The sequence below is a fragment of the Zingiber officinale genome, chromosome 2A (assembly GCF_018446385.1).
Source record: "Zingiber officinale cultivar Zhangliang chromosome 2A, Zo_v1.1, whole genome shotgun sequence".
In the NCBI taxonomy this organism is placed as follows: Eukaryota; Viridiplantae; Streptophyta; class Magnoliopsida; order Zingiberales; family Zingiberaceae; genus Zingiber; species Zingiber officinale.
The window spans coordinates 171,330,384-171,343,157 of NC_055988.1; the positions used below are offsets into that span (position 1 = coordinate 171,330,384).

At 34.7% G+C, this 12,774-nt stretch overlaps 1 protein-coding gene across 1 annotated transcript; it reads left to right on the forward strand.

Moving 5' to 3' along the window:
* The first annotated feature begins 1,503 nt into the window (after nt 1–1,503).
* LOC122043257 (probable ubiquitin-conjugating enzyme E2 24) lies at nt 1,504–9,476 on the forward strand. The gene is made up of 10 exons (XM_042603801.1): nt 1,504–1,815; nt 2,841–3,743; nt 4,679–6,154; nt 6,701–6,841; nt 6,950–7,093; nt 7,164–7,391; nt 7,479–7,542; nt 7,968–8,107; nt 8,596–8,907; nt 9,006–9,476. Exons 3-10 carry the CDS (start codon nt 4,700–4,702, stop codon nt 9,237–9,239), a joined length of 2,718 nt encoding a protein of 905 aa, XP_042459735.1. The 5' UTR covers nt 1,504–1,815; nt 2,841–3,743; nt 4,679–4,699; the 3' UTR covers nt 9,240–9,476.
* The last annotated feature ends 3,298 nt before the right edge of the window (nt 9,477–12,774 follow it).

Here is a 12,774-nt window from a genome sequence, read left to right on the forward strand (position 1 = left end):
ATTCCCTAGATTGTGATTTTAGAAAAGTAACCTCTCACAACAAATATTTACATGATCTCCAAATGTTGCTCGACCATTGGAAATGGAGAAAATAAATTCGAATATTTCTTTAGCTTGTCACCCAATCAATTGGTGGGCCTTCATCTTTTTAGCTCCCTTTTATCTCTATCACTCTTTCCATTTTGCAACAGTTGCCCAACCCTAGAAAACTATATTCTACACTCCTCTCCACCCTAAAAGTCCTATTGCGACCCTATGCAAAAGTTGAAAGATTACTTATAATTAATTAAGTTGTAATCCAAGGTGTCCAAACTTCACCTCATTATACCCGGAGATAGACTACCTTCTCGCTTGATTCGCCTATCAAATAAATTTGAAGTACAGTTTATACATATTTAGAGGTCAATCTCTTGAATATTCATTTTTATTGGGATTCAAATTCTAATTCTCTTAGTTACTGCACCACACCTGTAAGAGTTTAAAGAGTATTTATAAATCATGAAGTCAAATGACACTCACAAATTGGTGCATATTCTAAGTATTTACTATGTCATCTCAGGATAGTGTAGTAGTTGAGACATGATATATTGTCACATGAGATTTTGGGATCAAAACTTTTTTCCCATGCCTTAGCCACCACTCGTAATTTACCTTTTTCGTATTGACCTAGGAATGAGTTGACGGGGACGTTGAAATTAGTAAATCATCTTTTTACCACATATTCTAAGCATTTACTTCAATTCAAATTTTTGATGATTTTATTTTGCACTCTAAGTTCGTCTAATCAATTGGCTATTAACATAACATAATTAAGGATTAAGAGATGTTATAGTTAATATATTTAATTAATTATTAATTAAATTGGGCTATGATGAATGTCACTAAGATAATGGCAATTAAAGTAGAGCATTCCTTATTCTTTAATAGTTTTGTGCATTATTAGCACCTTTAACATTAACAATCAAATTTAAGTTAGTGCTCCATTATCCTTTTTATTTGTGGAGAAAAGGTAGCTTGCAAGAAGACAATTTAAAGTTTTATTATAATTTTATTATTATTATTATTTGACAGGTTATTATCATCCTTAATTATCAAAAGCACCTTATTTTTTTAAAAAAGTTAAAATTAATGCCACAAATAATTTTAATAAAATTGATAAAAAAAAATATATTGAAATATAATGTTTTGATTAAGTTAAATTGTTTTCTTTTAATGAATTATAATAGTTGTTATTATGTAGATGATAGAATAATACTAAAATAAGAATATTTTTTTAAAAAAATATTAATGTGTCGTTTTGATTTTTTTTTTTATATAAAGAGTCATCTTTGAGGATTTTAATAATTTAAACGTTCTTTTAATTTTTTTTTTCTTAAAATAAATATTTTCTTAGAGGTTTTTTTAGGTGTTTAGTAATTTTTTTTTTTAAAAAAAAAATAAAATTTCTTAATTTATCAACAAAAAACACTCACCAACCTCTGCAAATAAAAAGAAGAGGCGAAGGGATCGAAATCTCCTTCTTTCGCTTCGAGTGCCACGAAGACATCGCTCCGACGACGAGCAGGGAAGAAGCCAGTTGGAGATCGCAGCGGGGGAGGCACCCGCCCTTGAATCTTGAATCTTGTTCCAGAAGGGGGGCATTTGCATGCTAAGTTAGGGTTGGGTGCAATTCTAGTCTCTGGGGTGATGGTTGGCAGCTTTGCTGATGGCGCCATGGGTGGGGTTTGGAGAGGGGTCGGGCTTCGTTGCTAAAAGACCTACTTTTCACTCTCCCGCCGTCTTCTCTTGTGTTCCGTGCCGGAGCAGGTTCGAGTGGTACGCCTCTAAAGCTTACACACGGACTTTGCATCTCTTTGGCTCATGAATTCATGCCCCTTTTTCTTTTATTGTTTTGGGGTTTTCGGATGATTGGTTGTGCTTCTTTTATCGATCTTGTGTGTAAAAATGTGTTTTTTTTGGCCGTGTGCTAGCTCTCCACGCGCCTGCGAACGGTTCCGAGACTCGTTTGTTTGGTTGAATGAAGATATTTATCGGGAACATGGTTTGTGTGAATGAATTGAGAACGTTTGTTAGTTCGATTTCATTCTTTAGAAATATGACTTTTTTTTGGATTTAAGTGGAGGAAGAGGCAGCTTCCTATTACGCGATTGTTTTACCAACGGTGTTTTTGGGGCCAAATAAACTAGAGATCTTGTTCTTACCATTTAATCAATCGGATCGTATGACCTTTTTAAAGAATACGAGCACTTTCGGTTTTGTTTTCTGTATATTGGTTTTGGGGTTTTAATTCTAAGAGAAAATAGCTAATCTTTTGGAAAAGTAAAAAAAAATCGATTGAAGAGTTGTGCAGGACCACAAATAGGTTTTATTTTTGGTATAATAACTTGTGTAATCCATTTGAGTTGGCGTGATCTGGGGACTTTGGTTGTACTTGAATGCAAAGATCTGAGCAACTATGTTCTTACTTCAGTGAATCTCCTCGCCATTCGTGTCCATTTTCTGGAATTAATAATGCTTTCTTCATATTGCGCTTTCTTTCTCTTTTGCCTTCCTGATATAGTGTCTTTTGTCGGCATTTTCGTTTGCCCTGATCCTTATGTTGATTCGCCATTGGTCTGTTATTCTTTTTCCTCACGTCTTAAAAATATTTATTTTCTTTTCTGAAAAAGAAGGCACCTTCTTTTCTTGCAGAAACAAATGCCGCCCTTCTACTAGTAGTTTTTAGTCCTTTAATACATAAAGCAGTGTACTATGAAGCTGTTAATAGATTAGTAATTTAGTGTTATTTCTCCAATCAACTGTTTAATAACACATTCTACAACATGGTTATTTTTTTTCAGGTTGCTCTTGCATATTTGACTCATTAAGTGATGCCAGCAATGTGAAATCTTTATTTGGGTATTCTCTTTTGGCAGTTTGAGACACTTTGAGTGTGTTGCCTTCTTTGGAAAAAAATCTCCTATGGCATTGTTTGGTCAAAAGTACTTTGGGTATATATTAGCATTTCTGAAGTGTCATCTACTAACCACCACGGTATGAGGATTTCACTGGGTAAAATGTACTTTGGGTATATCTATTAGCATTGCTGATCGCCTCTGCTAGAAAAGATACGGATAAAATGTCTGCTGTTCTTGTCAGATCATATTTGTCAAGATGTACTCAGCTTGTTTTGTTGTGTTCTTCCTTGGGCAATTCTCCTTTGGCAATTTGGTACTTCACTTTGTAGGAAAAAGAACTATCAGCTTATCTGGGCAAATCTCCTTTGGCATACGGTAATTAACAGCTCTATTGGGCAATTCTCCTTTGGCAATTTGGTACTTCACTTTGTCGGGAAAAGAGCTATCAACTTATCTGGGCAAATCTCCTTTGGCATACAGTAATTAACAGCTCTGTTGGGCAAATCCCCTTTAGCATCTTATAGTAATTAACAGCTCTGTTGGGCAAATCTCCTTTGGCAGTTTGCAGTAAATATCAACTCTGTTAGGCAAGTTTCTGTTTGCAGATTGCAGAAAATATTAGCTCTTTGGGGCAAATCTCCTTTGGCAATTACAGAATCAGATATTGTAGGCTCCTGCTTCTTTATCTTGGTTTTTGGTCTTTACCATCATGTGCTGGAGCTTATTCATGTGGATGGAAAATAAGGTCTTTACTGTAGCAATGGACTGCAGAACATCAGGGATTAACTTTAACAGATCAACTTGCTGTCCTTATCATCTATTTAGTTAAAACAAAATTTATTGAAGGTAATACAACACTCCTTTTCCCCTTTTCATTTCTCTATTACTATATGATGATTAACAGGATGACAACTTAATCAATTTATTTATAATATTTGTCCCTCCAGATTATTATCTCATCGCATATTCTTTTCTTGCATACTATAATATGCATTTCAAAAGCACATGATCTTGCATGGTAGGGGTGTCAATTCGGACAGCCCAGATCCTCTGGTCCGCTTTTTGCGGACCAGAGAAGTAGCCACTTGTATGCATTGGTGGGGGTAATGGCTCCACCTGGAAAATAGGTGGGGGCCATGACTCCCCACCAATGCATGCAAGTGGTCCTCCTCTAGTCCAAAAAAAAAGCGGACCAATGGATATGCCCTCCAATTCGGATGGGTTGGGTAGGATTCGGGTCAAGTTAGAATTTTTTTTTAAAAAAAAAAATCCCAACCTAAAACTGACCCGAACCCAAATACAACCCAATACCCCTAAACCCGAATCCGACCCGAATAGTCCGATTCAAAATGTTTTCTTCGTGTGGTTATTTTTCCTATAATTCTTTTATTTCAATACTCCATCATTATCATATTAATATATATAAATACATCTTAATTTTCAAAATAAAATTTGATTTAACCTCAACAAATCTACTAAACTCTAAATTCGGGTCAACCGGGGTCAATCCGAGCCCGAACTGGACCCGAAAGCCCTCCAACCCGAACCCGAAAATCCCCAATCCAAACTTGATTTTTTTTCAGGTCGACTTGAATCGGGTCGGGTCAGGTTCATTTTTGACACCCTTACTGCATGTAAAAATAACTATTTTATTATATTTTTTGGAAAAGAAAAACATAGGATCTTGTAAATCACAGATTTTTCAAGCATATAATCTTGCTGATGGTAAGGCCCCATGGTCAGCTTTTATTGATTTCAGAATTATCTTTCTGCCTTGTTAGCTTTGTGAAGGTACTTGGAAGATGGATATTGATTTTGTTGACTCAGACAGTGATGCCTACACTGAAACAAGTGACAGTGAGGACCAGGACTGCAGTGAATTGGTATTTGGTGAACATGCTCAAAGCATCTTGTCTAGCCTAGACGAGAGCATTGGAAAAATAGATGACTTTCTTGCATTTGAGAGAGGCTTTACAATTGGTGAAATTGTTTGCTCAGTAACTGATCCCTCAGGACAGTTAGGACGGGTTGTAGATGTTGATCTAGTTGTGGATTTGGAAACAAATTCTGGTGCTCTCATAAGAGATATAAACAGCAAGAAACTCCTTAGGCCGAGGTCTTTTGCATATGGAGACTTTGTAGTTTGTGGGCCATGGCTTGGACGGGTTGAAAGAGTTTATGATGCTGTTAGTATTCTGTTGAATGATGGGACTAAGTATGAGATGGTGATAACAGACTCAAAAGTTTTAACTCCTGTTTCTCCAGTCATTGAAGATTCAGCATTTCCATTCTATCCAGGTCAGCGAGTGAACGCCAATCTTCAGCCAATGTCCCAGTCTAAATCGTGGTTGTGTGGTTCACTCAAAGCAAATCACAATGAAGGTATTGTCAGCAACGTAGAGGTAGGGGAAGTGCATGTTAGTTGGATTGCTTCAGTTCTGCGTCAGGACATAGGTTCAGCAACTCCTAGCCGTATTCAAAATCCAAAGGCTCTTACTTTGTTATCATGTTTTCCTCATGCTAATTGGCAACTTGGTGATTGGTGTAAACTTCCAGAAGATCATTGTGTTAATCTGCTCATGGCTACAGAAAAGCCAGAATCTCTACCTTCTCCAATTTGCTTATCAAAGATGCAGAAAGAATTGGATATAGAAAGTCCACAAATGTATGTGATTGCCAAGACCAAGAGCAAGGTCGATATTCTGTGGCAAAATGGCAAAAAATCAGTTGGAGTAGATCCTCAGTCCCTGTCTCCAGTGAGCCACCTTGGTGATCATGATTTTTGGCCGGAACAGTTTGTGCTGGAAAAGGTAACATTGGAAGATGTTCATGTCCAAAGACCCCAACGGTTCGGAATTGTGAAAAATGTGGACACGAGTGAGCAGACTGTGGAAGTAAAATGGATACTCTCAGAATTTAGCAAAAATGTTGATGTTAGTGGTGAGGTTATGAGTGCTTATGAACTTATTGAGCACCCTGATTTATCCTTTTCCATCGGTGATGTTGTTCTCCAGCAAAATCCTAGTTTTCACCAAGTGGAAGAAAATATGCTTGATGCACAAATGAGTGATCAGAAAGAAAGAAACAATTTGGTTGGTGCTGTGGACAGATTATCCTATGAGAAAGAGATTCTTGAGAAGCCAATTGTTGAATTTCATAATATAGACGTTGAAGGTTATTTATCATGCATAGGAAATGTTATTGGTTTCATGGATGAACGCATTGAAGTTAAATGGGCCAACGGTGTGATTTCCAAGGTATGACTGACTATCAAAAGTGACATCTGTTTAATCATTACCAAGATTTTCCTTTCATTTTATATTTCTGGTTTTTAAGCAACATTATTTTTAAGCTTTATTTTTTATTTTTCCTTTGATTTGGTTTATACTTCTGAGCATATTCAATGTTGCTGCAAAATCCCAAATTGTTTTGTCTGCCTATCTGGTCTGATTTCCTTTGTGCCTGTATGGATTGAAGGACTTGGCGGTGAGAGGTAGGGCTCATTTGAGAAACTCCCTTATAGGGTCTGAGGATAATCTTACCTTGTTTCATCTCTACCTCCAATATCTCACCATAATGTTTACCTTTTAACCCATGCTGATTCAGGAAATTTCTTCCTCTGACTCTCCCTTGGACTCTTCTGTCCTTCCCTCCCCTGCACTAATGAATCCCTATGCGAGACTTATCTTACATGTTTATACAAGCAAAGAAAATTTTATTTTCTCTTTGTTTTTTTTTATTTTGTTTTCTTATCATCAATGTATCTCTGCTAACAGGATCAGTAATTTGAACTATGGTTTCAGGTTATATATTCTGAAATATTTGGACTTGATAGACTTCTTCACCGTACTTCGACATCGTCAACTGACATGGAGTCTTTCACTTTACATGCTGACAAAGAAATGAATGATCAAGAGAAACAACCATGGAGTATAAAACAACAGGTCCAAACCCCATTCTTTAATAAACATGTTTGTTCATGTGCCCTCCCTTGCCATGCCAAGATATTTCAAGGAAGGGAAGAATTTAATTATCAAAATTATGTTTTCCAGGAAATTATGAAGGATACTAATGGAAGTTGCATGGAAGATATTTGGAAAGCTGCATCGCTTTTATCTCCGAGGACGGCTTTTGGCTTCCTCACACATGTTGCTACTAGATTATTCAAATCCCTCGTCTCGACTCTGCCTAGTTCAGTTAAGTCTTTTTTTTTTTTTAATCTTTATCTGCCTTATCTTTGGATTCTCAGACTCTGGTTCCTTACAGAAGGATGCTTCCGAGTATAACAATTTGACAGAAGAATTTCAGACTGAACCAGATGATATATGCCTCGGTGATTTGAAATGTCAAGTACAGGAGATCGAACAAACTGAAGGACTGATTTTCGTGCCCACAAATGATGAGCCTAGAAAATTTAAACAATTTGATATTGTGAATGATCACTCAGATCATCATTTTGTGGCAGGCACTGGCAATCAATTGATGCTGTCTCAGGTTTGTGCACAGTTTCTTAGCAAAGTTAATACATCTGTCAATAAGCACACAGTTTTATGCTTTATTTTCTTTTGCCACTCTTATCAGATCAAGAAAGGTTGGTTTAAGAGAGTGCAACAAGAATGGTGTGCCTTAAAAGTTGATTTGCCAGGTGCGTTCTCTTTCTTAACCTTTTCATAACAATGAGATTCATTGCATTACAGTTTTTCCATTCACTCGAAGAGAATTAAGACTCAGTCAATCAAGAACTATAGAGCATCCTTTTTTCTTTCACAAACTCTATTTTATTATGTTTTCTCACTAAAACTGTGCTAGTTCTCGTCTGTTTTTTAAAAAAGAATAATTCCTTCTGTATCTATACCTGTGTTTTTTTGTTAAATGAAGTAACTTTTGCAACTTTCCATTTTTCATGAACTTTACTGCATAAACGGAACAACATTAATGACAGTTATGTTTACCCAGTGAGTTTGATACTAAAGTTCAGAAAGTGAATCATATTAGTTTTAAAACCACTTGGACAGCCACACACATCTACATGTTGCTTCTAGTTTGCTAATGATGGGTTGTATGCACCAGATTCGATCTATGTTAGAGTTTACGAGGAGCGAATGGATCTTCTGAGGGCATCTATTATTGGCGCACCTGGAACCCCCTACCATGATTCTCTATTCTTCTTTGATATTTTTCTTCCTTCTGACTATCCTTTTGAACCTCCAGTGAGTATTCTGTTTAACTTTTCTTTAATCTTACTAGCACAACTTATTTCGTATAAATGTATATAAATCCTTAGTTAGAAAGCAAAGGATTGTTACTTAGTTTTAAGTCAATCATCATATTTAAAGAGATAATAATCTGCAAGTTAAATCCAAATTACAGTTCAGGTTAGGCAAGTAACTTTTGTGGATATGCTTGAATTCATGCATATGATATTAACATACATACCGAAGTACTTTAATCTGAGCATAATTATATTAATCTATATTTATATTTATTTGTCATTATTAGATCTAATAGAATAAATGAAACTATCTAATATTCTAAAGAAATATTTCACTTCAATAATATTGAGAGTTAATAAATATAAAAATTACTGATTTGGTTATTGTCAATTCAACCAATCTGATATGGGCTATTATCTAAGTTTTTGAATCTTCTAATACCGATATTGATATTGATTTTCACACCCTTCTACTGAATTTATTAGGTTGTACACTACATCTCTGGGGGGCTTCGACTAAACCCGAACTTGTATGAATCAGGAAAGGTTTGTCTTAGTCTCCTCAAGACATGGATAGGAAGTGGTAGTGAAGTCTGGCATCCTGAGAACTCCACTGTTCTTCAAGTGCTGCTATCACTCCAGGCACTCGTTCTCAACGATAAGCCTTACTTCAATGAGGCAGGATTCGACGAACAGATTGGAAGAGTTGAGGGTGAGAAGAACTCTGTTACGTACAACGAGAATGCTTTCCTACAGTCATGCAAGTCTATGCTATACATCTTACGCAAGCCGCCTAAGGTAATCTGACTATGCATTTGCAAATTGGTTATATTACCTTTGTCTGTCCACCTAAATGACACCTTCAATGCTCTCCTACCGGGTTATTGCAAATGCAGCATTTTGAAGCACTCGTGCAGGAACACTTCACTCGCAGATCGTCTCATATTCTCAATGCCTGCAAGGCATATTTGGAGGGTTCTCAAGTCGGGCATGCGTACGAATGTGGAGAAGATACCAGCACCTGCTGCAAAAGCTCTTCCACCGGGTTTAAGATCATGCTCGCTAAGCTTTGTCCAATGCTCGTGTCAGCATTTACCGAAAGAGGGATCATTTGCGCCGAGTTTGTGTAGTATAATTATAAGTCGTCTCATGCTGGTAAAGATGAAGAATTAGCGAGGTCCAAGTGAACATAAATGGTGTGCCGTATGTTACCTTAAACTATCTGCTAGTACATGGTGTGTAATGACTGCTAGTACTGCTGGTATTTTAGGACAAACCTAAACTGTAGTCGGTGTGTCTATGGCTATTAAAGATTGTAAATGACTGATATATGCAAGTTGTGCCTTCGATAGTTACCTTTCAGATCACCGAAAATTTGTCATCTTTCTTTTTCTTTCTTTCTTAGACACCTTTGGTTGTCATGTTATTCCAAAATTGTCTTTGGAGCACAACCTAAGTCATGATGTCTTTGGCCCATAAACAACTTAATGTGACTCGACTTTGGTTAGTAACTTATGAATGGCTTCTTGATGCATATGATTGTATCTACCTCGATAACTTTGTGCATGATATTTCACATGCACAATTTACCTACTCATAGATAGTTGTGGGACTGTTGAGATGACGAATTTTATCTTTTACTATCATGACATTTTATATACAATAAGAGAAGATTCCATCATTATTTTTTTAAATTATTGGCCTTAGTTGTCTACAACATGGCTAAGGCATCAGATACTTGTATATATAAAGGAGGCATCAAGTAGGGTAAGCTCTTTTATGGATAATAAAAGTATGTTTCTTTCTTTCCTTTCAAGCAATGACTTAGCATTAGGGCAATATCCATAGGAGGAGACTCTTCCTTTTTATTGATGGACCACCTCATCAAGTTAGCGTTCTTGGATGGAAGAAATGAGGGGAAAAGAAAAGAAAAAACTGGCATAAAAGATATTTATAAATATTGATCTTCATAAGTTGTTTTTGTTTCATGAGATTTAGAGGTATTGATTGAGCATGGTAGCACGATGATGAAGAACAACCAAAATACATTTATATTATTTTTAAAATTTTACTAAAAAATAATTTAATATGGGTATAATTCACCCATACTTACAAAATAGCTATATAGAAGTATTCAAATATGTTTAAGTTATTTACTTTAAATTAATTAGATTTAATCTCATGTAAAAATCAAGAGGGCACCTTATTTTCTGAATCATCAAGATGATGCTTCATATATTTTTTTTTAATAAAAGCACATCACACCTCATATTTTACTATACTATTTCTATTATTATCTCTTAGTCTATATTTCCTGTTTAAATCATGAATTAGAGGCGTACTGAAATAATTACAAATCTTTAGCTATTTGGTAGCAATTACGATTTAATAGTTGTTACAATTGAATTGTTACAATATTAATGTTAGGTAAACTTTAAAAAATCCTAACTTTTTGATTCTGATTCAACCACGAGATGCATAATATATTAAATCAAAATTCATTTAAAGATCTATATTTGTTATCAGATGTATCTCGTAACGACTCAATCTTAAGCTTAAAAATATTATAGAAGCTCTTAAATAGTAGCTACTACAATATGTGCTGCAGCTACGATTTTATAGTTGTTACAACGCATCTAATCAATTTAGGATTTAAATCGGAGATATAAGTGTAATAATAATGAGAAAAAGTACTGAAGAATAGTTGTATCATTTTATAGGAGATAGAATGTCATTTTGATAAAAATAGAACGTTTCTTTACAATTTGAAAACAAAAACAAATATAATTTAGCGGTAATTATCTTGCACTAAAAATATAATGTTATATAGTAAGTTAATATACAATAAAAGTAATCAACTACCTTAAGTTAAATTAGTCATCTAGATTTTAATAGTATTTTTTTTTAAAAAAAATATTACTTAAATAATTCTATATATCCAATTTTTTATTATTTTAAATTTACATACGAAATTAAAGAATTAAAATAATTTTTCTTGTCGTGATTCCGTGACCAGACGATTGATCAATTAAGCGGGAAGGATCCTTTGATCCATTTTGTATGGACCAGGGATGATCTACAATTCAATTCAATTACGATTAGATTGTGATCATAATTCAATCCTATCGTAATTGATTGTCATCTTTTTAGATTCATCTTTCCACTTAGATTATATTTTGGATTAGATAAACAGAAGAGGTCATATTTAGACCTCCTCCGGCTAAGATTGTATTTGAACTGGAATTTATTTATTTACAATATATCATGTGTTAAGTTAAGCATCCCAATTAGAATTTGTTTATTTACAATATATGATGTGTTAAGTTAAACATCCATGGCTGAATGGTTAAAGCGCCCAACTCATAATTTGTAAATTCGTAGGTTCAATTCCTGTTGGATGCATGCCAATGGGAACATTTAATAAGTCTATTGGAATTGGCTCTGTGTCTAGAGGCCACCACAGTGGGTGGATGGTCGGGTTGTCGAGCGGAGGGTGACCTTTGAGTAGTCTCTGCTCGTCTGTCCTGATCCAAACTACAACTTAAATGGAAAGGTGAATTCAAGGAGGATTGTCACTAATTACAGTCGGATTACGATCACGATCTAATCACAATTGAATTATGAGTCATCTTCTAATCCATAAAAAATTGATCAACAAATCTAGTCTGCAATTAAGCGGCCATAAAATTATAATCAAGTGTTTGAATTGACTTTGAAATTGTAGATAGGGAACTGAGTTGGATGTGAATAGACGATTGTGAAACAATGATTGTGAAGATTGATTTTTTTCACTGCGGTTGTTAGAGGTGAAGTCGTCAGTAAGACCTTAGTAACCCTCTAGGACGGTCTTATATATTTTGAAAAGAGTAAATCATAATAGTTATTCGGTCTAATTAGCCGAGCGATCTTCTTAGCTAGGAGGTACGAGATAATCATAAAAAAATATTTGTACTTATCAAAAATTAAACTATGTAAATCTTCTTTAGATAACAACTTTAGATAACAATTTGTCACAGTAAGATTTGGGGTTCGAATTTCGATAAAATCGAAATAAATATCTTCCTTATGTGTTAGTCATTATTCCAAAGGTTAGTAATCGTCCGTGATTTACCTCCTCCGTATTGGTCCTAGACGGATTGACGGGGACGTTAAGACGAACATATTCATCTTTTGTCACAATTGACTACATTGAGGACTAAGATTATATTTTTTTCACAGTTGGACGGAAGGGGTATTTTAGAAAATTAGTATGTATTTTGAAAAATAAAATGTGTAATTTAAATATTTAAAAGACTTAAATGGGTGATGCTCGAATCATTTTCGACATTGAGTAAAATTATCTTTTAATTTTATTTTACTTTTTCTATAAATATGCCGCTTCGACATATATTTAGATTTTTTTCATATTGTGAAAAAAAATATCAAAGTGTCCATCTTTTGTTGAAAAAAAAGGTTAGTTGCCTTTTTTGGTATTTTGATCCATCTAAAATTATACGACTATCTAAATAATTATTAAATGTTTATAATTTAAAAATAATTTTAGTTATATCTATAAAAGGAAAGTGGCGCAATTATCTCTGTGACCGATAGTCACGAGGTTAGATAGTAAAATAATTTTTTAGAGCATCTGCAATACTAATTTATTATAATATTCATCATCTCATC